Raw genomic sequence first — 26,693 nt, forward strand, 5'->3', positions numbered from 1 at the left:
TTTGCAGGTTCAATCGCTGATTTGTATTGATAGCTAGAAAATTGGATTGCTACATTTCGGTAACAGGCAAGATGTAAGTTAATACATGTTGAGAATGGGTAACAATGCTCTCTGCAATTGAATATCCTCCAGCTACACGCTGTCTGATTCACATGATGAATAATCTTAGCTGGTTGGATGACTGGCTTGTGATCCAAAATGACACCAAAAGCATGGGTTCAACTCCCACACTGGCTGAGGTTACCATGAAGAGCTCTCTCCTTCTCAACCTCTCCCTTCACCTCAGGTGTAGTGACCCTCAGGTTAAATAATCACCAGGCATGTCAGTCTAGTAAGAGAGCTGCCACATGGTTCGGTAGGACAATGACAACTTTACTATTTAGTTGCTTAGATGAGGTTGTAGAAAGTGGCTAGCACCTGTGGAACTTTGAGCAGGAACAAGTGAGGAGGAAAAGGAGAATTATTTGAATTGAATTTAATTGAATTGAATTTATTGTCACGTGTCCCGTGTCCCAGGGCACAGTGAAAAGCATCGTCTTGCGAGCAATACAGGCAGATCACAAATTAGCACAGATAAGTAAATAATAGGTGAACAGCAGCCAGAACAAAAACACAGGTACAGGCAAATGTTAAGAGTTTGAGAGTCCATTTAGTATTCTAGGATAGAAACTGTTTCGAAACCAGCTGGTGTGTGTGTTCAGGCTTCTGTACCCTTTCCCTGATGGCAGAGGTTGTCGAAAAACATTGTCAGAGTGGGATGGATCTTTGAGAATGCTGGCAGCCTTTCCATGACAGGGGACCTGCTAGATGGATTCGATAGATGGGAGGTTGGCCTTTGTGATTGTCTGGGATGAGTTCACCACTCTCTGTAACCGTCTCTGATCTTGAATGGTACAGTTGCCATACCAGGTATTGATACATCCAGACAGAAGGTCTTGATGGCACACCTATAAAGGTTGGCAAGGGTATTCACCACCATGCCAAATTTCCTCAGCTGCCTGAGGAAGAAGAGACATTGTTGGACCTTTGTAACCAGTGTGTCCACATGAAGAGTCCAAGAAAGCTTGTTGTTGATGAGCACTCCCAGGAGCTTGACATTCTCCACTTGTTCCACCTCTGTGCTGTTAATTTGTCAGGGGGGATGAGTAACATCCCGCTGAAAATCAATAAGTTCCTTGGGTTTGCTGGTATTGAAAGCTAGGTTATTCTCAGTGTGTCATTTTTCCAGGTCTTCCACCTCCTGTCTGTAGTCTGTTTTGTCGCCATCTGAGATTCGATTGTCTATGGTGGTGTTATCAGCGAACTTGTAAGTGGCATTAGTCTGGTATTTGGCAACGCAGTCATGGGTATACAATGAGTAGAGTCGGGGCTGAGTATGCACCTCTGGGGGGCTCCAGTGTTGAGTGTTAGTGAGGATGAAATATTGTCCCTAATCTTCACTGATTGTGACCTGTGGGTCAGGAAACGGAGGATCCAGTTGCAGAGAGTGGGGCTTAGTTCGAGATCACTAAGTTTAGTAATCAGCCTGAACTGTAATCAATGAGTAGGATTCTTATGTAGCTGTTCTTGGTGTCAAGATGTTCTAAGGAGGAGTGAAGGGCAAGTGATATGGCATCTAATGTGGATCTGTTGATCCAATAGGCAAATTGGAGTGGATCAGGAGTAGTGGGGAGGCTGGAGTTGTTTAATGCCATGACCAGCCTTTCAAAGCACTTCATGACTACCAAAGTTAGGTCCACTGGGCGGTAGTCATGGAGACATGCTGCATGAGGCTTCTTCGGCACAGGGATGATGTTGGCCCTCGTGAAACATCTCTTGAAACATTTGGAAAAAAAAACATTTTGTTTATTTATTTAGAAAAAATCAATTTTGGTAATATTCAGAACTTGCAACTGAATGTGTGGGACAAAGTTTTCAATGTATCAGCTTTATATTTAAGTATATTGCATTCAGTGCCAAGAAAAAGAAAACTGAAAAGCAAGGGACAAACATGGAGATCTGAAGAATTGATGGAGAACGAATGAAAACAAGTATGCTTGGATAGATGAGAAAGTATATCAATTCCCCAACTAGAAATGCATGTTCTTATGATACATTCAATGTAATATTAATCAGTCATCTATACAATCTTTTTAAAATTAGAGACTTATTCATTCGTTCTTGGCATTTGTTTATATGCTCACCAAGGTGAGCCATCATAGCATATCATAAGGCTTCCACAGATAATGAGTATCAAGCACTTTAGTTTAGAGTGCAAACTTTTCTTTTGGAAATAAAAAGGTGAAAGGAGGAAGAGGGCTTGTTCCACTGTGCCAGTGAGGCTGTGACTGTTTTTGTTGTGACTGTTATTTTGAAGTTGTCTCTTTCCTTGGCTGTTTTTGAACTTCTGGGTGTAGAGATATGCAATGCTCCTTAACCAGCTGGAGCTAAAGCACCAACTAAGTGAAATAAATACTTGTTATTCCTCGAGACTGTCACAGTCTGATCAGAGACCAGTCTGGAATGAGAAGAGCTGCAGCAACATTGGAAGGAAACTGCGATATAAGAATTCTTTGCTGCCACATGAGAAGGCCTCGGAGACCCAGCTTGATCAGCCCATCTACACCTGAGAATAGTGATAAGATGCACTGCCATCACAGCTCATTAACTGGAACAGATCCTGAAGACAGGGGCTTTCAATGGCATCAGGCACAGTACATGTTAAAGGACACATATCAATAATTCAGTGGAATCTAGTCTGAAGCTTCACTTTAGAAGTCTGTAAAGATTGTTTACTTGTTTGTAAAAATATAGTCATTTGTTCCATTGTGTTCTCCTTTTTTGTCAAATTTGTGTTGATGCTGTGCAGGACCGACTAAACTTTTCTTGAAATAAATCTGCAGAAAAAGGAAAGGAAAGAAAAGAAAGGGAAAGGAAGTAGAGCTTCATTGCAAACCCAGTGAAAAAGGTAAAGTCACCATAATAATAGCATGCGTGGTGTGAAGGTGCCGGTGTTGGACTGTAGTGGACAAAGTTAAAAATCACACAACACCAGGATATAGTCCAAATAAACCTGTTGAACTATAACATGGTATTGTGTTTTGTGTGAGGGCTGCTCTCTCATTACAGAGAATTGACTGACGGTGGTTTAACCTGAGGGTCACCACACCTCAGGTTAGAGGAGGGGTTGAGAAGGGGATTCCTTCTTGGTACCTTCAGTCAGTGGGAACTGAACCCACTGTTGGCATTACTCTGCACTGCAAACCTTTCACCAAACCCCCTGGGCTGAGACAGTGCCATTCAAAGACACCATTAGAAAATATCTTCTACATTATGCCACTGCTTAGCTAGTAAATCCCGTTGTTGAGATTGAGAAAGCTATCTACGGTATGAAGTATCATTGCACAACAGGATGCTTACTGAACAACGGCACGATGCCTCCAACTGCGCCTTTACCAAGTCTTCCCCAGCTTCAATGCTGAAAAACACAAGTGCTATTATGTGATGGGAAGTGCTTAACAGATGGTCCCACCAGTACCATTTCCCTGTACTTGTGTGCAAGTTGACTGGCAAGTGGAATATGGTATAATGGCAAGAACTCACTGAACTCTTAAGTAGCACCCCTTTGTCCACAGCAGCTATTGAACGGGGCAACAATTTTGGAAGTGAGCCAAGATTGTGTGTACAGAACTTGGAACTGCTAGACTCAAGGGACAACCACGTTATTCTATAACCGTGCCCTCTGCTTTATCCAACAGTGCAATAAATTGGACTAACTGTTCTCCGTTTGCTTTCTATCAAGGTGCAGCAATGGAATGTTTATTAGGATCAAGCAAGTATATAAAGCAAATCATGCCGCATTTACCTCAGCATTTGTTGGAAAATGTCATTTACTTCAAAGTATAATGGAGACGTGGGGAGCTGAATTGTGTCTTTTTGCCATCACCACACAAGCAGCTTGCACTTCAGTCATCACAGAATGAGCTGCTCCAAACACAGGTGCCTTCCTTTGTCAAATCTCATGCAAAATGACATTGAAGGGTGTCCGAAGCAAACAGGTTAGCTGTAGTCAGATTTGCACAGGCTTGCTGTATTTTTGCAAAGTCAAATGCTGCATTTCTTAAACCAACAGACCAGTTCAGTTGGTAGCAATCATGCATCCGAACTCCTGGGTTCAGGTTCTACTTTAGGCCATGAGTGTATAAAAACCAATATTGACACTCTACACTGTACTGAAGGATTTCATTGTTGACACTACATTGTTGGAGATGCTGTCTATCAGATTAGATGTTAAAGTGAGGCCCTATCTGTTAGATGGATAAAAATGATCCAATGGCAATATTTCAAAGAAGAGGCATCCCTGTGTTGTTAAACTAATATTACAAAAATAAATTATTTGGTCATTATTACATTCTTTATTTTGTAAACTGAACATTGCAGGGCAACTACTGACATTTGACAATGAAACCAAGACTGGGACAGGAAAGGACAGTATACAAGCAAAGAAAAAATAACCAATAGGGACAAAGGGATAACAAAAGGTTTAAAAAAAAGTAAAATTAATGGCCCTTCACTTGAATATTCATAGTATTCGGAACAATAGAATAAATTAACAGCGCAACTAGAGGTTAATAGGGATGATAATAAAGCCATTACTGAGACATAGTTTCAAAGAGATTGAAGTGGCATACTCAATATGCTGAATAATGTACTTCTGCTCCTTTATCTTGTAGTCTTCTAAATGTAAGTGGCAAATTATTCCCTTTACCTTCCAGAATATTAAACATTCTTATTAAAATCATTCTCAGCATAAATGGTGGCTGTGTCTATCTCTTCATTTGGCTCAATGAGAATACTGCACCATCAGTAAATTATCATCATTCATTATATTGAGCGGAAACGTCTTTCCCTTATTCTAAAGGTAAATTTGGATTCTTAACCACTTCTGCCAAAATGAAAAAAGCACTTCTGTCCAAGCTGGATGAGACAAGTCAAAGCCCTAGGGTCTCTACTATTCCATCATATACGGTGGCACAGTGGTTAGCATTGCTGCTTCTCAGCGCTAGAGACCCAGGTTCAATTCCTGCCTCACGTGACTGACTGTGTGGAGTTTGCACATTCTCCCCGTGTATGCGTGGGTTTGCTCCGCTTTCCTCCCACAGTCCAAAAATGTGCATGTTAGGTGAATTGGCCAAGCTAAATTGCCCGTAGAGTTAGGTGTAGGGGAATGAGTCTGGGAAGGGGCGGGTCGGTGTGGACTTGTTGGGCCGAAGGGCCTGTTTCCACACTGTAATTAATCTAATCTTATCTAAAAATATACTATGCTATTTTTCCATTCCAGCTATTCATGATCAACACTTGGTGTGGACCCATTCATAAGACTGAGATTTCTGGAGCTCTCTACATCCACTACATCTGGTGTGCCCAGGACTCAGCAAACTATAACATGCACCCTGTAGCGTTTTAAAAAACAGATTCGGTCCCACAAGCCTCCAATTAGAATACAGGTTTACAGATCCACATGGCGCTGCAGGGCAAAGTTTGTTCTTTTTGTCTGGGTAGAAAGCAATACTTATTTCATAAAGTGCTAATTGAAATGTTTGCAAAGCTTTTCTGAGGGTTGATATGAAACTGCACACTGCAGGACAGTAGGAAATTGGATGTTTATACTGCACCATTATACAAAGATAGATACAGTACATACATGGTAATAATTTTGAGGTGCCGGTGTTGGACTGGGGTGTACAATGTTAAAAAATCACACAACACCAGGCTATAGTCCAACAGGTTTATTTGGAAACACTAGCTTTCGGAGCGTCGCTCGTTCATCAGGTGGTTGTGAAGGAGCAGCACTCAAAAGCTATTGCTTCCAAATGAACCTGTAAGATTATAACCTGGTGTGGTGTGATTTTTAACTTTGTACATACTTATATACATACAGTGAGGTATTATCTCTACCCATGTATGCTGCAATCCAATTACTAACCGTGTATAACAATTCATATCATTAAATTTTAAGTAGGTTTATGCTTTTCATAGAATGGCAAAGCTTGAGAGACACAGGGTTCCACACCTTTGCAATGCAGATTTTCCCAGCAGTGACGTTGACCTCTCATCTCTCAGTGCAACATGTTTGTTATGCAAATAGTTGTGAAATTTGTTTTTACAAAAAAAAATTGTTTGAAACGTTACCTCAGCATCATTTGGGTAAGAGAAATTTTACAAGCACTCTGAAATCTCAAAACATTTTTCAGGCAAAAGGCAGGGATTTTAAGGAATGTCTTAAAGGTGCAAAGAGAGGTAGGAAGGCAGAGAGATCTAAGGCGAGAATTCAAGAGCCTATGCCAAGACAGTTCAACACACACTGACACCTCAGTGTGACAACTGAAATCAGAAAAGAGTCAGAGGGCAGACTTAGAGAAGCACAGATTTCTTGACTAGTCAGAGGACCCAAGGAGACTACAGAGATAGAAAGGAATGAGAGCATGAAGGGATTTGAAATGTTAAAATTATAGCCTTGGCTACCCTGGAGCCAATGTAGATCACTGACATGGGAGCAATTGGTGGGAGGATCTGGTGTGTTCAGATGTAAGCAGAGATTCGGGTGAGTTTATGTTTTTGGAGGATGGAAAATGAGAGGTAAGGGAAATGAGAGGTGGAAAGTTTATGGGTGATACACACGGCAAGTACATCACACAGAGGGTGGTGGGCATCTGGAACGCGTTACCAGCAGAGGTGGTAGAGGCAGGCATGGTAGATTCATTTAAGATGTATCTAGACAGATGCATGAGTAGGTGGGAGCAGAGGGATACAGATGCTTAGGTATTGGGTGACAAGTTTAGACAGTGGATTTGGATCAGCTCAGGCTTGGAGGGCCAAAGGGCCTGTTCCTGGGCTGTAAATTTTTTTTGTTCTTTTGTTGAATCAGGACTGGGCATCATTCTTTATGAAGAACAGATAAACCTTGGACAAAGTGCAGTATATTCTTACCACAGGCTTGTCCCTCAGTGGCAGCCTGCTGAAGAGTCCTCTATGACTCCAAGCCTTTGTTAAAAACACTGGAGAACACTGAAAACCTGGAGAGGCAGAAACCATGACTGGGTGGAGGGCAGGAGGACACTGGTTTGGCAGGAGGTGGATGGCTGTGGGATCATAGGGGAGGAGGGAGGGAGGGGGGGGCGGTGTTTGGGTTGCTGTCAAAGGGATGATGAACGACAGGCAGGAGGGATGGCATGAAATTAGGGTGAGTGGCATGAGTCACTCAGGGGTAGGATGCATGTCTGTTAGGAGGGTTACGAACGACAGAGGAGAAGAGGTTGGTGTGACTGCAGGGGAGTTTGGTTCATCGATTGTGGCCCAGAGAGTGAGTGACTGCAGGGGAGAAGGGAGTGGGGGGCTTCGGTGAGTGAAGTGACTGGCTAGTGGTGTGAACTAGCCATGAACACTTGTCACAAAACTTAATTTAAACATATTATTCTTAAATAAACTACACCAACCTCCATTCAAAGGCAAAATAGTCAAAAGATTGTGAAATACACACACATCCTTATACTTCCTGGTCAAACAAATTCTTCCTCCTGAATTTAGAAACTGTTATCTATTTCTGGCCACCAGGTGGCAATAGCTCCTTGCTTTTAGTAAATATTCATTGCAGGGATGAAAGTTGCTGGCTTCCTTCACTTTCCTATGTTTAACTCTGCCCCAGCAAATGATTAAGTAACATTTGTAACAAACAGGTCTCAAGTACTTGCCTTACAATCATTAAACTTACCCACAGAGTTTGCCACTACATATTCTAATATTGTTAACAGAGCTGTTTTTGAAATCAAAGACTCTCTTCATCTCATCTTTTATTTTGAATTTGACTTTATTACTTAGTTATTTTTGTAATACCTGTAGTGAAGGCAACCAGGCATTACGCACTGTACATTTACAGCACATGTGGGGCAGACCAGATCATCCCCCTATTGTAGAACCCACTTGATTTCCTTCCAATTAACCTAAATGCAGCAGCTAATGACTCTGAGCTAATCACAACTCTGCTTGGTTTTTATCCTCAAGACACAAAAGAGATTGAAGATCAGAGATGATAGGAAAGTGTCACCTAATCCACCTCCCATTCCAAAGGCTTCAGTCATGAGGAAAGACTGGAGAACCTTGGGCTTTTTCAGGTTCAAAACACGATTAAGTTGTGATTTCATAAAGATATACAATAAAGGACAGAGTGTTCACTAAGTCAAGTTTAAATGTTAATATTCAGACAAAAGATGTAGAATCTTGTATCTACCTAATGAAAGACAAAGTTAAGCCTGTTGTTAGGAATTTCCAAATTACGGTGATCAACACATGAATCAAGTCCCTTTATAAAAGTCTTATGATTAACTCAGCAGTACTGAGTTTAACTGAATGCAAACCATTTGGGTTCTACATTAGGTGGATGATCTGCTCTCTGCTCTGCAATATGGCCATATGTAAATGCAAAAATTAACCCCAAATTTCTCCATGTGCATTAGGAGATCCTGTTGAAAATTGTGCAGGACTCAGGGGTCTGAGTAATAGGAAGAGGTTGGACAGGCTATGACCTTTTCCTTTAGAGAGTAGGATACTGAGGAGGGACTTTACAAAGATCATGAGAGGCAAGCATAGGGTGAATGCACTCAGCCTTTTTCCCAGGGTTGGGGAAATCGAAGACGAGAGGGCATAGAATAAAAGGGAACCTGACAGGCAACTTTTCTTTCACAGAGGGTGGTATGCATATGGAATGAGCTGCCAGCTAAAGTGGTTGAGGCAGATACATTAACAACATTAAAAGGCACTTGGACAAATACATGGATAGAAAAAGGTTTAGATTGGATTAGATTCCTTGCAGTATGGAAACAGGCCCTCAGACCCAACAAGTCCACAACGACCCTCCGAAGAGTAACTCACCCAGCCTCATTCCCCTACCCTACAATTACTCCTGACTACTGCACCCGACACTATGGGCAATTTAGCATGGCTAATTCATCTGACCTGCACATCTTTGGATTGTGGGAGGAAACCCATGCAGACACGGGAAGAATGTGCAAACTCCCCACAGACAGTTGTCCGAAGTGGCAATCGAACGTGGGTCCCTGGCGCTGTGAGGCAGCAGTGCTAACCACTGAGCTGCCCCACGGTTTAGAAGGATATGGAAACAATGCAGGGAAATGGGGTAACGTGGATGGATATTTTGTTCAGTTTGGACCAGTGTGGGCCAAGGGCCTGTCTCCATGCCATAGGACTCTATGATTCTAACCAGATTAGAAATATCTACAAAATCTGGAGGTGATTACTTAAGGGAGCCTTGTGGAACAGTAACTGTGTCCCTACCTCTGGGTCAGAAGAATCTACGTTCAAGTCCTACTTGCCCTGAATATGTAACATAACATGTCGGTTAAAATAACTATGCTTTCTGCAACTACTCTGTAGGGTAGACCAAGGCTGCTTTGAGATGAAGTTCATTATCTGAATTAGTCAGAGGTCTGAACTGATGGGAATGCGAATGGAGATGTTCTGTACATGTTTCCTCACGATGAGGAAAAAAAAAAGATTTTATTTCACAAGCAACTTAAAATGTCTTTAATCTATTTTGAGACTAGAAATAAAATAATCAAGGCAAAGTCTTGCTGACAGTCTCTCCATTTCAATCCCGACTCCATTTATACAGATTACTCCTACTTTTTGTAGAATTTGTCAATTTCTTTGGTCCGGATGAACTATTACTCATTGCCCTGCATTCTGTTTATTATTCCGATGGAAAAGGCTGCAGCTCAGCCTGAGGGAGGACACACGCACCTGCTCCTGCAACATTCCTGCCCTGTGGTGTCTTCTGAGCTCTCCAGCGTGGATCTTCCACTCTGTTTTCTCCAGCTGGTCGTATGCTGTTTCCGCTGTGTGTTGTGGCTGCTGTGCACAAACACAAACATGCCATGTGAAGGCTAAAGGTATTTTAAAATCACGTTGGTTCAAAGCGCCGAAATACCCCTGGAGATTGAAAGATTAGAGAGAAGTGATGAGGGATCAGTGTTCATACACGGCAGTCGTGATGCCTCATTCATTCTCTCTCTTCAATACAGAAAGTGGATACCTTGGAAATATAGGAAATGATTTTCCAAAATGTGACAATCTCGCACAGATTGCTTCTCTGTCCGTTTTCCCAAGGAGGGAGCTTTGCATTTCTGAGAAGAGTTATTCCGATCAAGCGTCATTGTGAAATGCAGTGGTGTTCTTCCCTTCTGACAGTCCTCTCTTTGTTGCACAGCTGCCGGAGGGAGACTAACCACATCCCCTCTTCACAGCAAGTGACCTGCCATTTTCTAACATTTAAAGCCCCAGAGTCTCTCTGAACCGTTTTGACAGCTGCTGTCACACGGTAAGTAGATAAAGTAACTGTCAGGTTAGGGTTCTTGGAGAGCAGGATGCCAGGAAAGTAGGGAGTCAGGTGGAATAAGATTCCAAGTGGCGAGGGACTAGGGTGCTGGGAGAGTCACATGCCAAGCAGCTAGAGGATGGGGTATCAGGTATCGGGTACCAGGTGGATAGGGTGCAATGTTGCAAAGGGGGTCAAATAAGTGATGTATGTAGCATTCAGGGTACGTCTGAGTCCACGGGAGAAATTGGGACTAGTAGAAAGCAGGGAGGGTGGGTGATAGGTTCCTGGATGGAGTAAGGATCCAGCAGCAGAGGGAGATCAGGTCTGAAATAAGGAAGGGGGAGGCAAAGCTGATCCAGAGTGGGATGTGAACAGTGGGAATAGAGAGTTTAAGAGCAAAATCTAGGAGTCTAAATAGACTGGTAGTGTTCTAGCTGAGAGCATGTGAGGTAAGTAAGCAGTTATATAAATGGTTACTCAGAAGTTAGACTATTTATTTAATAGTCTAGCTTTTCCCAAGAAACTATTTATTTAATTTCATTGGAATCCTCTGATTTAAAATGGAAATTTTAGAAGGGTTCCAAGTGTAAAGGAAGTGCTCAATGGAATCTTCACTTTCCCAGGTAACTCATTCAGTGTCTACTACAGTGAGGATTTAGCAGGGTCCCAATGAGCAACAGCCATTACCACTGTACTAACCAACTGTCTGGCCACAGGAACATATGGGCCAGATCTACTGTCTCACTCCCAAACAAATATGACACAGACAAATATTCAGTACAATTAATTTTCTTCAGAAAGACAAGGAAGATATTTTACTTTTGCTCCTTGCCCAAAAGACAAAAGGGATGTCTCAATATTGCTAAAGTCGCACATTGAAAAAAGGAGGGAATACTTTTTGAAAAAAATGATTGATGATTGTATTTGTTGACACTCAATAAATACAATTTGTCTGATTGTCACATTATGTGATCACTGTATCCAACTTTCTTGCACCATCCAAGGCATAAGCATCAGCAACACATAAATTAAAGCAAATGATATTCCCATCAAAAATAAACAATTTATTGTCATTACAAATATATCTATCAGACACACTTAGTTTCACAGAATTCATTACTTGAGTTGATGGGGATGCATTTGACATTAATCTCAAGTTACTAGAATGATATTTCTATGCAAAATTCCTTGAGAAATGTATTATTTTATGCACACACCTGCCCTTTTGTTAAGCAAAGCAGGCCACCAAAGTTTGAAATCTATTTAATTTATTTCCTTTCAGCCATTGGAATGTATATACATTTTAAATTGAATTCAGAGATTATCCTAGCCTCAAGTAATGTTTACTGCAGGGATGATTCTCAATAGCCCTGCTAATGGCCACTTGCATTTACTGTATTCCTAGACATTGTATGGGCAAGAATCTGGTCATTTTATGTAAGAGGTTGTGGATAATGCACAGGACAGATTTTGCAGTAGACATGACGACAAGAAATTGGAATATGCTATTGTTTAGGCCACTGCTGAATTATTTTAAATTTCTAAGGCTTTTACCTTTCTTATGAAGAACACAATGCAAATCCAGTATATAACTGAAATAAATGTAGAGAACAATTTCTACCATGACGCAGTCTTACTCAAGATTATCTGACATGACATTAAAATGAGCTTTTCTTAAAACTTGCCAGAGATGCATTAAACAAATTTCTTTCGCCAATCTTCATATAACATTACAGACTCTTTTTGATTTTGCTTTCCTCTTCTAAACCTGTAAATACTCCATTTCGAATAAATCCCTTTGAGTGCTTTTTTTACGCCTCAGACTTAACATGTAACCACGTTCACTGACAATCAGAAGTGATTCCATTGCCTCAATTACAGCAAAGATGATGGTTCCACCACCCATCAATACCTATTACATTTTTCAGTGAACATGCATTAGCAAAAAAAAAGGCAATGTCTCCTTGTTGCTTGTGCTTTGAATGAGAAAATTACAAAACCAGGAGCAGAAACTCTTTGCTCACATTCTTTCCAGTTTTTCCTCACCAAAATAAAGCAAGCAGATCTGCAGATGGACTAGAAGAAACTAACTGCTAAATATTTTGTGGCATTTCATAAGAGAGCTTAAGTTCATAAATGAGGCCAGAGAGCTGAGTTAATAATTGACTAGCTAGGCTAGCTGTAAGTCAAATGACTGTAGTGAAAGAAGATACCCCTAAACGGGCAGATGTTCATCAATCAGTTGCAAAGTAAATTGATTCAACTTCTGAGAAAGTCACCTTGTGACAAAGATAAGTAAATAGAATTTTTAACCTTTTGTATCCAAATTTTGCACATGGGATATGCTTCCTGTCTACATTAATCTTTTGTCACAACTTTACAAGCACGTTTTTCTTAGCCATTTTCCTCTTAAAACCTTGTCACTCCCTATCACGCTGTGACGAGAGGCCTCCCAACACAAGGTGATACTTTTCAGTGGTAGAGAGTGGTTTGGCGAATATATGAGAAGAATACTTGAAATTTGGCCCAGTTGGCATCAGAGGACCAAGGTAGGAAATGAGGTGTGGTGACAGATTTAGCATTTAGACCGAGCTGGAAAATGCATACCAGCCACACAAATATTGTGGCTACAAAAGTGGGTCAGAGACTGGAAATTCTGTGGTAGGTAGCTCACCACCTAACTCCTCAAAGCCTGTCCACCTTCAGCAAAACAGGAGTCAGAAGTTAGGCATGCGATGAATTACTCCTCAATTGCCTTATTAAGTGGAGGTCAAGAACATTTAAGCCCAAATGATGGCCACTACCTTAAGCTGTGACTTCCTCCACCACATATGTACAGTAGCAGCAGTGTGTACCATCTAAAAGATGCAAGGCAGAAACTCACCAAGGCTCCCTTGACAACACCATCTAGATATAGAATGTCTGCCACCTAGGAAGTCAACATCAGCAGGACTACGGCAACACCACCATTTGCAAGTTCTCCTCCAAGACACGAACCATCTTATTTTGGAATTATATCATCATTCTTTCAATATCACTGGATCAAAATCCTGCAAAACCATCCGAAAAGCATTGTAAGTGTAACCCTATCATTTAGATGTCAGCAGTTCAAAAAGCCAGTTCACCAACTTCTCATGGACAATCAGAGATGGGCAATAGATGCTGCTCTTGCCATGCACATCTATGAAAAAGATAAAGAATCCAGTGTGAGAGACCAGGTGAAAATGAGGAATGCCAATATCCCGAATGCGAGGCCCATCCGGGAGCAGCACAGACAGCCTGGCAACATCAGAAAATCAAAATACCCTGGACATTTTCAGGTGTTGTAAGCTGATTTTCTCAGGGCTTAAAAGCTGATGTTAAGGACAGTTTCAAGCTTCCTATCTCCCCATCCAACCAAGCAATTGCAATTTCAGAAGATGAAAACTGTAACATGTTGTTTAGATCTACAATACAAGAAACCTACTTAAAGTTTGAAAAGTTGCATTACTCACTGCGGACTTTTGTACAGCCATAGTATTGTACCACATGCGTCAGTGGCCAATAGCTGTGGTGGAAACTAACCTGTTCCGTAATTGTTTCCTGTGCAAAATGAGTTGCAGAATTTAATTCTTTCTATGCTTTTAACTCATAGAATTTACAAATTATAATTTGTTTCTTTGGTATTTTACACAAATTTCCTCTGTTTGGGAATAGTGGAGAAGTGTTGGAATGATTGGAAGCTAATTATCAACACGTTGTACAATGTCATGCGCAATCCTTCCAGAGCCAACAAGTCCTGGAGAATTTCAGTGACAGGAATGCTACCCACTGAACTCCAGGATCTCAATGACAGCCTGTATTATCACGACTCAATCAGAATATTGTCAGTCCATGCATGTAACATAAAATGAGAAGGTCAATGATAGACGTCACAAGGACACACCAAGATGGTTGAATGGCAAACAAAATTTCAATGCAGACAAATGTGAAGCAATACATTTTGGTAGGAAAATGAAGCAGCAGAAAACAAAGGGGATAATTGTTAAATCAATATATGATCAGTGGAAGCTGTTGATATATGTCTATAAATCTCAAACCGGCAGGACTGATTGAGAAAGTGGTTAAAAAGACAAACACGATTCTAGACTTTATAAAATTGGTGTATGTAGAATACTAAAGCAAGCTAGTTGTGATAAATGTTTATAACATACTTCAGCTTTAACTGGAGTAGGTTTTCTCAGTTTGGAAGGCTTCAGAGAAGAGTTATACAGTCATAAAGATGTACAGCACAGAAACAAACCCTTCAGTCCAACTCATCCATGCAGACTAGATATCCCAACCTAACCGAGTCCCACCTTCCAGCACCCAGCCCATATCCCTCCAAACTCCTTCTATTCATTTACCCATCCAGATATCTTTCAAATGTGGCAATTGTACTAGCCTCTACCACTTCCTCTGGCAGCTCATTCCACACACGTACCACCCTCTGCGTGAAAACGTTGCCCCTTCAGTCTCTTTTATATCTTTCTCCTCTCAGCCTAAACAGATGCCCTCTAGTTCTGGACTCCCCACCCCAGGAAAGAGATTTTGCCTATTTATCCTATCCATGCCCCTTATGATTTTATAAACCTCTATAAGGTCACCCCTCAGCCTCCAATGCTCCAGGGAAAACAGCCCCAGCCTATTCTATCTCTCCCTATAGCTCAAATCCTCCGACCTAGTCAAAATCCTAGTACATCTTTTCTGTACCCTTTCAAGTTTCACAACATCCTTCCACTAGGAAGGAGACCAAAATTGCACGCAGCACTCCAACAGTGGCCCAACCAACGTCCTGTACAGCTGCAACATGACCTCCCAACTCCTGTACTTGGTATCCTGACAAATAAAAGAAAGCATACCAAACTCCTTCTTCACTATCCAACCTACCTGCAACTCTACTTGCAAGGAGCTGTGAACCTGTACTCTAAGGTCTCTTTGCTCAGCAATCCTCCAGAGGACCAAACCATTAAGTGTATAAGTCCTGCTAATATTTGCTTTCACAAAATGCAGCACCTTGCATTTATCTAAATTAAACTCCATCGGCCATTCCTCAGCCCACTAGCTCATCTGACCAAGATCTTATTGTAATCAGAGGTAAACTTCTTCCCTGTCCACTATACCTCCAATTTTGGAGTCATCTGCAAACTTACTAACGATACCTCTTAAGCTCACATCCAAATCACTTATATAAATGACGAAAAGTAGCACCACTCCTTGTGGCACTCCACTGGTCACAGGCCTCCAGTCTGAAAAACAACCCTCCACCACCACCCTCTGTTGTCTACCTCTGAGCCAGATGAACTAGTCAAATGGCTAGTTCTCCCTGTATTCCATGAGATCTAACCTTGCTAATTAGTCTCACATGGGGAACCCTGTCAAATGCCTTACTGAAATCCATACAGAACACGTCGGCCCTCAATCAATCCTCTTTGCTACTTCTTCAAAACACTCAATCAAGTTTGCGAGACATGATTTCCCCCATGCACAAAGCCATGTTGACTATCCCTGATCAGTCCCTGCCTTTCAATTTTTAAAATTCTTTTATCGTGTGAGTGTCGCTTTAGATAAAATGGGTTGAGAGAGGTGTTCTGAATTCTACACTGCACCAACGTTTGGGAGCTTAGTTATTAAGAGTAAAGGACAGCCTAGATTGTTCACTTGGGAGAAAGGTAGATGTAAGATGTTCACTGTAGACAATTGCAAGAGCACCTGTGTTAATCCCCATGGAGACAACTGTGTTGGTTATCACAGGGTGAAGTGTCACTGAGAATATGGCTGGGTGAATCAATGAGGGAACCTACACACTTAATCCTACTTAAGTCATCCCAGTTTATTTTGACTCACAAATTGCAGACGATGCGAGCGTGCAATTTTCACTTTTCCTCCCCATAATGCAATACTCAGCTTGTCTTAATTTTTGACTCCCAAAAGCTGCAACCTTCCCAGTTAGAAGAGGAAGAAAGGAATACAGTATCCACGAGGAACAAGTACTGCATGCATTTAGGAGGCTGGAATAGCATGTGGTGAGACAAAGAGCACGTGGAGCAGAAGAGAAGGACACAGGAAAGGACAGCACAGGCATTTCTGTTGCAGACAGATCACGTGAGATCTCCGATGGGGCAGGTGACAGAAGGATGTAGACAGGCATAAAAAGCTGCTTGGTGCACTCGCAAAGCTGCTGACAGACTGTCAAAGAGCATGGTAGAGTCCAGTTCCAACCTTGTACAAGTTTTACACAAGTGCAGAGTCCTTTCAGACATGGAATGATTAGCAAACCTGCAGAAACAACCATGCAGTCTCAACGTTGGTGAAGTCAGAAGCTCAGGGCACTGCCGTAGTCAGTAACAATGTAGTGATTTTTAAATCATTTTGATGGAAACGCATAAGGAAGGGACAGAAAGGAAGCGCAATGCAAAAAGCTGCAGATATCTTGGATCACCCAGACTGTATTTGAATTTAACGTTAATGAATTTCCTGTCTTCATGGGAGAGAAGGGGACTTCTCCCACTTATGTCAACATTTCAAGAACAGTTTCTCATGCCATTTACCTCAAGGTTTTTAGGACTTTGGTGTGCACTGTAAGTTTTTTGGACCTTGCCTGCATAAGAGTGACCAAACTTCACAACTAATTAATTGGTATGGGAACACAATATCCAGAGGTGTGAAAGGTCTTATGTAAACGTAAATTCTGCACTTATATTAATAATAAATAAAGTTGTTCATAATTATTGGGCATTGTAGATCTTCAGGAATGTTGTGCACCCATTACCTATTCTTTTACAATCTAAATTTAAAGATTTGCAAACATCCTACAGCCAAATAAACCTCCTGCCAAAAGCAATTTATGAACACTGCATTTCAGAAATTACACAAAATGAATGTGAACAGGTAAGTTCAGCCTTAACCTTTTCACATTTAATATTAAAAGTAGACTGTGTTCTCACAGTGCATTCTTCCATTTGAAATAACATGTCATCCAAAATTCAACCTGCCAAAGACAAGCCATATCTTTATTATCCTCTGATATTCTCAAAGATTGTTAGTGAGTGAATACATAAAGTTTATGATTTGGGAAAATCTGAACAGGTCTGCATTCTTGAGGTGACACCTTAAGTAGGCACTTTTATGTTATGTAGGAATGTTCATATAGAGACAGAGTCAGCACAGATGTACAGCATGGAAAAAGACTCTTTGGTCCAACTCATATATGAGATGCAGAACATTCAGGAAAGTACATATTTTATTTATTTTAAAACCTGAACGACCTAAATACCATGACCATAAAAAAAATGAATTAAACTTTGTTCCTATTGATCAGAATCAGCACTTTGTCAGTTTTATAGAAATGAATGACCAACTTGTATTCATTTTCATTTTTAGTTTGTTTAGTTTTCTTTGGCTGCAAGTTCAATAAGTCCTGGCACAAGGTTCAGGCATCTCCACAAGAAATTAACCTGATAACTTTTGATGAAGGCAGCACACAAACATTGCAATGTCTGACGGCTGATGCACAACTTTCATTGCAACAGAAGTAGGAGGCACCCATTGTGAACTTTCACTCCAGCAGACAGACGATGAACTCAGGAGAAAGTGAGGACTGCAGATGCTGGAGATCAGAGTCAAAAAGTGTGGAGCTGGAAAAGCACAGCCAGTCAGGCAGCATCTAAGGAATAGGAAAGTTATCATTTCAGGTATAGGTCGTTCATCAGGAAAGAATGGGGGCTTTCAATGGGACTGCGAGATAAATGGGAAGGGATGGGGATTGGGGGGGAATAATGGGGGGGGGGGGGGAAAGGTACTTAGAAGGTGATAGCTAGATGAAGGTGGGGGTGTCAATGAACTAATGCAACTTCAGCTTCCTGTTTATAACAACGTGCAAAGGGGTTTGCCAAATCTCACAGCAGTTCTGCAATTTGTCTTCCATTACATTACAGGAATGGTTAAGACGCCACCCCGGGGGAGTGATAACAGCTCTTGAAGCACAAAACCCATTTCCTCTCTCTGGACGATAGCATTCTTTCTCCGATCACTACCATTCCATTGTCCTTGCCGTTGCTGGTCTGTGGGAGTACTGCCATCCATGCTGAAATTGTACACTTTGAAGCTGGCTTTTTAGGGTGAGAATTCCTTCCGCAATCTCACCTGCAGTCTTCCCTTCTCCAAATAGGCAAACTACCACCAGCCATGCAGCAGTACTGTACAGGAACACAAGGACAAGTGCAAATGGAAGATAGATACAAAAGGAACACACTGCTGTGATTAGCTTCTTATTTTTAAAAATGGAATAGGGGATGGCTTAGGTTCTCAAGTTGGTTTGAAATAGTTGTTTAATGATAGCGTTTACTTCAATATTGTGGCCAAGAAGATGCTGTGATGGTCAGAGCCAGACAGAAATCAAGTTGCGGGACTGCTACTGAACAAGAATTGGGGTTGTATTAATTGGTATTGCAGGAGGACCAGCTGGTCACAAATAGTTCAGACTGTAAGGGAATGCATACTCCTCTTCTGCAGCTGTTCAGCATATTGGAGCAAGTGCTGTGCTCTCCTGATGGTGAGTTGGTGCAGTTTGCAACAAATCAGGATGAATCTTGGCAAATGTTCTGGTCAGTACCTCAAAACTCCTCCAGCGAAGTGCAGGCAATGGAAGTATTGTTTCAGCATCCCAATGGTCAGCTGAAAGGTACTTCAGGCACAGCATGATTTTCATTATGTGCATGCTATCCATGTAGACTAGAGTCATAGGATAAGCATCATGGGTGTGTGTCATTTAATAGTCACTCTTGAACTGCATAATGTACTAAGAAACACAACAGCTGGACAGGGGGAGTGGAATCCCCTCCAGTTGTGGTAAATCTCAGAATGTCCATGGCCTTGCAGCAAGGGGAAGCCACATGCTCATTCCACCTACTATTTGCTGGACAGAGAAAACAGACTGTGTTTACTTGTCTTTGCATATAGAACCTCATTGCTTTTCCTCAGGCAACAGTAGATGGCAAATTACAAGAGGGTGCAAGTGTTGCCTGCTCCAGCCTAGAAGGCATCTGATGAATGGAGGTTCAAACATTTTCACAACCATGGATAATGCTGTGCTTTTTCTACTCACAGACTGCAATTCAAGCTGCAACCATCTAATGGAGAGAACACCTCCTTCTTGAAATGAGATGTCTTCAGCACTTTTCCTCACCAGTGCTGATAGGGGAGAATTGCCTCCCAAAGACAGTCAGAAGATACTGTCTGCTGCTGAGTGACCTTTTACCCCCCCTCCTTCTCCCTTGCCCATTTGTTTGCATATTTTCTGTCACTCCTGCCCATTCCTCTTGCCACACTATAGACCAAAGGCAACAGCAACCTCTAGGAGTATGACTGCGAGCAAGGGATCATAGCAAAAACTTAAAGTGAAGAGCTTCACTACAAACTGAGTCTTCAGCAACTTTAAATAGTAACACAAACTCCCAAACATTTCTATCTACTTAACAATTGCAGCAAGTACAAATCAACAACTATTCCGAAAATAGTTGATGATCCCTTTTAATAGTATTGATTGGTGAGCTCCTGCCTGTTGCTGAATACACAATTAATTGAGAGAGAGTAAAAGAGGATACATGCTTGAACGATGTTGAAAGTAGCATTGCTAACATCAAATCAAGGTTGCACAATGACTCATTTCACAATCTGCCTCCCCTGCATATATCAAATGCATGTTCCCTGCACCCACACTGATGCTCCTATTAAAATTGTGTCTGACTGAGTCAATGGCAGAAGTATAGCCTTCAGCATGCATGCTATTTTTGATCCAAAATAATATGCACCTATAATGCCAAAAATATCTTGCAGTGATGAAAAGACACAATCATATTTGAAGCAATACTTAATCTTTCAAAAAGTCTAATGTTGACTGAGTTTATCACTTTGCAAGATGAAGGCAACTAAAGCAATTTTTTAAAATTCTGCACACCATTGACTCTCTGAACAAGCCAGCATTTTGATTTGTGCCAAACTGGTGCATGCCGGATGGTTCTGAATCCAATGCACAATCTCAAAGTAGAGAGAGCTTCTCCAGTCATTAAATTTGTGGTATATTCCCACATCTGCAAAATTATTTGGCCCTACTGGATAAGATCAAACAGAGAGTTCCTTTTATAAAAGGAAAGCAGAACCTTTCCTTTTCCCATCTGCCACTGACCAAGAAAACAATTCCAAAGTACAGGTTTGGCACACCCTCTTTCCATAATGCAATTCCTGCTTTTGGTTACTTAGGTTGCCCAATGTGCAAGGGTACTAGAGATCAGGCAATTTTATAATAATTTTATGATGCTGTTTGCTTAACAATTTCAAGGACTAGCTTTAATTACCAAATAATATCATCCATTCATTGCCTGTTTTTCAATTTTCAATTTTTAAACAGTTGAATGCTAAGATTTGTGAAATGTCTCTTTTGTTCAGAAAACTACGTTCAATTAAATAAAGACTGACCAAGGATTCCTCCAGTGGTTCATTAAGTAAATACACAGCCTGGCGTGACACTGAGCCTTTCAATTCCATGTCTCAGACTTGCCAAGTGTTCCTATTTCGTGCAGTCAGCATGTCCAAATTGGTGCTGAATTACACCTTCTGACAAAAACAACAGTGCTATTTGGCCAGTCCTCACTGCAGTGTCCAGAACTACTTCCTCCTATTGGCGCTCCAGTTTTAATCCTGCAGCAAGAACTGCGGCAACAAAGTCGCCACAAATTGGTATTTATGACCAGAACAGTACCAACCAATCATTCTACTTTAGTCAGTTAGTTCTTAGGCAGTGATTTCCAAAGTAAATCATGGCCAAGAATCTACAATATCCTTTGAAAATGAGAAGTTTCAAGATGGATGGAAGGTCATATAAAAAGCTTACACGAACATTCCACAAAGCTGACTGAAAGAAAAGTAGTTATCAAATAAGTTGCATTTTTGTTTCTTCCATAATCAGGTTTCCACGTATCCAAAATAGGAAGATTTAGTGAAATTACTTTGCACAGATATAAGAAAGATGTGCAGGTAAGGTGGACTGGCCATGCTAAATTCCACATTGTGTTCAGGGATGTGTAGACTAAGTGCACTAGTCAGGGGTAAATGTAGGGTAGGGGAATGGACCTGGGTAATCTAAAAAAATTCTAATTCTAAAAAAAGAAAGCAAGCGAGACCACATATTGATAAGAATAAGTGAGGAGAGTAGATTCCAGGACCAATAGCATCAGTCAAAATACAATGTACTCATATTCATTCACATCTATTTTGTTGCTTTATAAAGTCATGCAAGTACCAAACCAAAACCTATAACTTGTAGTGATTGTAACAAGGTCAGCTAGGTAGCCTCATAGAATAGGAGTTCTCTGACTAGACCACTGTAACAACCCTAATCAGGGAGCCCTGGCTGACAGATAAGCACAGAAGAGTCAGACATCCTGTTCATTCCAAGCCCTCTCTGAGGAAGCTGGATTAGTGTCAAGGTCTCTCCACTTGTAAACAGATGGTGACTTTGTGACAGGATACCAGCCTCTGTGGAGTTATTTCATAACTGCATAAACTTCACATTGGCAATGTCAGTTTGGCACCTGTAAGTAATGATTGCAGATATTGCATTAGACTTCTCTGTCATTGCCTACATTCATGAGCGCAATGGCTTTGTGTTTGTCTGATTTGAGCCAAATTCGTCTTGAACAGAAATTCTCCCAAGGGTATCTTCATCTTTATGTACTGCTCCTCCAGTTGATTGCTTCTGATGAGAAAGGGCACAATGTGATTGAGCACTAATATTAAAAGACGTGTGTTAAAGTGAGCAATAAGAATGAAGGGATTATATACACTTCTCCCAGAAATCAAACCTGAGTAGTTGTTTATCCATTGCTTCGCCATCCATCACCTTAACTAAACCAATTATCTCTGAAAAGGTTTACTCAAGGGATTATAGACAATGGTAAAATAGAACAGTAAGTTCATGTTTTTTAAAAAATTAAACATTTTGAGCACAGTACATTCAGTTCCAGAATGTTCCACGATTAAAATATCGGTGTTGCTATACTTTACAATTTTTTTACTTTAGCATAGCTGAAAGGAAAAAGTGCAAATATGGAGTCAACGGGGCAAATCCTTACCTGCCGATACACTAGAGATAATGACTGTGCATACATCTGGCAGCACTCGGGAGAAACCCACAGGTTTTGGTTTTTCCATGTGCTGTGTGGTTTTAACTCCAAAATCTGCACCTTTTTATTGACAGGATTCCTGTACAGCAATCTCACAATATATAGCTCAGTGCTCCTAACTGGTTTCTGGAAAACAAGTACAAATTATCCATTTTATCCACGTGCTTTGTGAAATGATACAATCTCAGCATCTCATTTCCTATCCATTACAGTTGATGGAAGAATGCTCTTGATTTTCTGGCCACCAAAGTTAATCTGTGTAAAATCTAGGCCACACAATTTCACAAGATGCAGCACCAATTTATGCTCAGAATACAGAGAAGAACATGTATCTAATAATGTTTGTCTGATTGCAACTGCAGAGTAAATATAATGCAGTTATATATTTTAAAAAGACTTTTGACATGAACTGCAGTCGTTCTCCAAATGAATAAAATAAAACACAGCTGACATAATTGCTTAGAGGAGAAAGTGAGGACTGCAGATCAGAGCTGAAAATGTATTGCTGGAAAGCGCAGTAGGTCAGGCAGCATCCAAGGAGCAGGAGAATTGACGTTTCGGGCATGAGCCCTTCTTCCTGAAGAAGGGCTTATGCCCGAAACGTCGATTCTCCTGCATAATTGCTTAGAGACCCTGCATGGTATCTAACAATTATACATACAACTCAATCATGTTTCAAACATTTTACAAACGCTGGAATTCAAATTAAAAAGAAAATGCTGAAAACACACAGTAGGTCTGTAAAAATTAAAACCTGGATTCATAGACATTGCTAAGTTTTGTATACGCTTCTACCATTCTCTGCTTGAGTTTCTTGGAGATAGAAACCTGTACTTTTCAAATAAAACTATGTCAGAATTGTTTAACCTTGTCTTCAAAATTACCTTAACAGCAGGAATCATAGAGTCAATATGGAATTATCTTGACAAAGAAGGTCATTTACTCTATTGATTCATCACAGCAACTCTGATCTAGTATTCTGCCATGATGACAGTTTTCCAATATAGTTTCTGCACAGGTGGGACAAAGCCTGCAGTTAGGACATGTCATTGTGCTCGCTGCAGCCAATCACACTTTTCTAGTCAATGATGAAGCTGATGTTCCTTCTTAATGTAGCAACAATTTAAGCAAGACATGATACAATCAGGATGCTAATTGGATGACTGAGTGACACCACATTTGGTCAATTGTTGCAGCACCTGTTTCAAAGAGGCACAGGCAATGGATTGAGTAATTCAGCTCTTTTTGCAAATGTTTATGTATAGATACGAATGGGAGAGCGCACAGTGCCCTCAGCTATAAGGGAATTGCAAAATTAGTGCTATTATTATTGACAAACAGTAAAGATCAGAAATAGAGAAATTCAAGAGTGTAATTGTCAGAAAATCATGCCGAATAGCTCCATTTGTAGATTTGTTGGGGTGATTTATACTGCTGGTTGAAGAATCAGTTACACGCCACTTCTTGATTTTCATTTTCCTTGTGTTCAGCACAAATGTGCATCAGTTAATTTACAAAATAGCTAGTCAATTCACGACCACCTGCACTCTTCCCCATGGCACATGAAACATGTTAGCCTTGTATTAGGTAGAAAAGCTAATCAGCTATTCTTGAACTCAACCCCCTTTCAACTTAGAAGTAAATAAACAATATTACAGTGGAATTGTTTAGAACAAGTACCTTTCTGGTACTTCTTTCTGAAGAAAGCTTGACCCATTGCACCTCAAAGACTTCACCACTGTTTCCATGTGTACATACCTTGCAACTTCTCACTAAAACAATTCAAGCCTCCCTTTGATCTTTAACAATCAATCCACCCAGGCTTACTGTTAGGCACACTGGAGAATAGGTCACACAAGCTCCTAGATTGAAAATTTCAGTCCCAAAATATAATCATTTTTTTAAAAAATCAGAGTTGTACATTTATTCACTCTTCCTTGTCTTGACTACACTTTTATGTTATGCATGCATAAAAGCCATTTGTATTCCCTTTTAAGTTAGCCACTGATCTATTCTAATATTCTCTTTCTTTGCTTTTCTTGTTCTCTTTTTCAGTTTTCCATAGTACTTTCTACATCATTCAGCTAACATCATTGTTCAAGCTTCAATATTCAAGGATCGCAGTGTTCTTGATCTTAACTATTACTGTCTCATTTCAAATCTGTTGAAGACTGGAAAGGTTAGTTTTTTTTAAAAGAATGTTTAAAGTAAACACTTTTTTTTGAGCACTTAACACAAATACCCGAGGCACACATGGCTTGGATCAGTAATGGAAATCAATCATTAAAAAAAACTTATATTTATGTCGTGATGTGAACATTGTAAAGATTTTGAGGCATGTTCTTAACTTGGAAAGTCTTACACTCAATGACCCAAGGAGGTGGCTCGCCAGATGGAAGACACCAACCAGCTGGAGAGCTACAACATGCTCGTCCTCTGGCAAATTTCCCAACAACTCAGGAAAAACTGGTTAACATTTGTTATGTGCTGCACAATCTTTTCAGATCAAAGTATCTGTGAGCATTAAGTACAGCAACATGCAGATCCCTGCACAGAAGGTCTACAGGAAGAGGACAAGGAAATTAAAGAAGATAACATGTACACAGGAAAACTGGTCTGGAACTCTGACATCCAGGACTGCTTCCAGTTTACCTCTGCCATTCATTTGCTTTTCTGAAGAGCTTCCATACTTTGCAATGCTAAAAAAAGTTAACTAAAACTAAGCTGCCAACTTTGTCTTCCAACTCTCCTTTCCAACACTTAATATCCTTTTATAGCCCTAATTCCAATGCAACCTGTGTGTGAAGATGCACTTCCTTTAATGATCCAGTAATGTCTATTTATCTAATCTCTTAATTTACATCACAATGCCCTGGAAAATGTTATTAAGCAGAGAGACCGAGGAATGCAGGCTCATAGTGCATTGAAAGTGGTGCCACAAGTGGACAGGTTGGTGAAGGAGGCATTTGGCACGCTTACCTTCATTGGGCAGAGCATTGAGTATAGGAGTTGGGATGTCATGTTGCGGCTGTGCAGACATTGGTGAAGCCACTTTTATAAAACTGCTTTAAATTGTGATCACCCTGCTGTTTGAAGAATGTTGTTAAAGTAGAAAGGGTACGAAAAATGTTGCTAGGATTGGGGCGGGGGGGGGGGGGTGTGGGGGTGGGGAAACTGAATTATGAGGAGAGGCTAGATAGCCAAGACTTCTTTCTCTAGGACTTCAAAGGTTGAGGGGGTGATCTTAAAGAGGTTTATAGAATCATGAGGGGCATAGATAGAATGAAGAGCCACGGTAATTTTCCAAGGGTAGGGGTAGTCCAAAGCTAGATGGCATAGATTTAAGGTGAGACGGGAAAGGTGTAAAAGGACGTGAGGACCGACATTTTCACAGAGGGTGGTGCATTTATGGAACTTCAACTCTGGAAATAGAACCAGTCTGACTCAAGACTGGAACACAGAGTCTAACCTCACACCTTTACTGCACTGTCTGAACTGAGATGTCACCTTTTTTTTTACAAAACCTTAAGCTATCTCAGGAATGTGACTTGAAAGAAGTTCTGGGATTTACATCTTAATGAATCAAAACCTGCAACACATTCTAAAAGATGAAGGACTTAACAACAATTTAGATGTTTTCAATATATTGGATTGGTTGTATGACACTATGATCTTTTGCTATAAATTCTGTGCCATATGATTCTGCTCCACAGCTACCTGATGATGGAGCAGTGCTTCAAAAGTTTGCACTTCCAAATAAACCTGTTGGACTATAACCTGGTGTTGTGTGATTTTTAACTTTGTCCACCCCAGTCCAACACCAGCACCTCCACATTATGTATGGAATGAGCTACCAGAGGACGTGGTAGAGGTTAGTACAATTACAAAATTTTAAAAAGGTATTTGAACAGCTCCATTAATAGGAAAGGTTTAGAGGTTTATGGGCCAAACATAGGCAAATAGGATTAGTTCAGTTTAGAGAATCTGGTTAGCATCGATGAGTTGGACCAAAGAGTCTGTTTCCATGCTGTATGACTCTTTGACTCTATGACTTGTTTTCCCAAATAACTTGAGTAAAACCACCATCGCTGATCCACACGGGTTGGATCTCCTGACTTTTT

General features: G+C 40.7%; 1 protein-coding gene across 4 annotated transcripts in view; it reads right to left on the reverse strand.

Moving 5' to 3' along the window:
• Positions 1 to 26,693, reverse strand: part of pxylp1 (2-phosphoxylose phosphatase 1) — a 175,639-nt gene that overhangs the window by 94,482 nt on the left and 54,464 nt on the right. Inside the window, exon 3 of one of the 4 annotated variants that reach the window (XM_072572794.1) lies at positions 9,796 to 9,906. The exons of the other annotated variants lie outside the window; for them this stretch is intronic. Within the exon in view, the coding sequence (XP_072428895.1) occupies positions 9,796 to 9,906 (111 nt within the window). The remainder of the gene's footprint in view (positions 1 to 9,795; positions 9,907 to 26,693) is intronic. 4 annotated transcript variants of the gene reach the window in all.

This window comes from Chiloscyllium punctatum, chromosome 6 (assembly GCF_047496795.1).
Source record: "Chiloscyllium punctatum isolate Juve2018m chromosome 6, sChiPun1.3, whole genome shotgun sequence".
Classification (NCBI taxonomy): domain Eukaryota; kingdom Metazoa; phylum Chordata; class Chondrichthyes; order Orectolobiformes; family Hemiscylliidae; genus Chiloscyllium; species Chiloscyllium punctatum.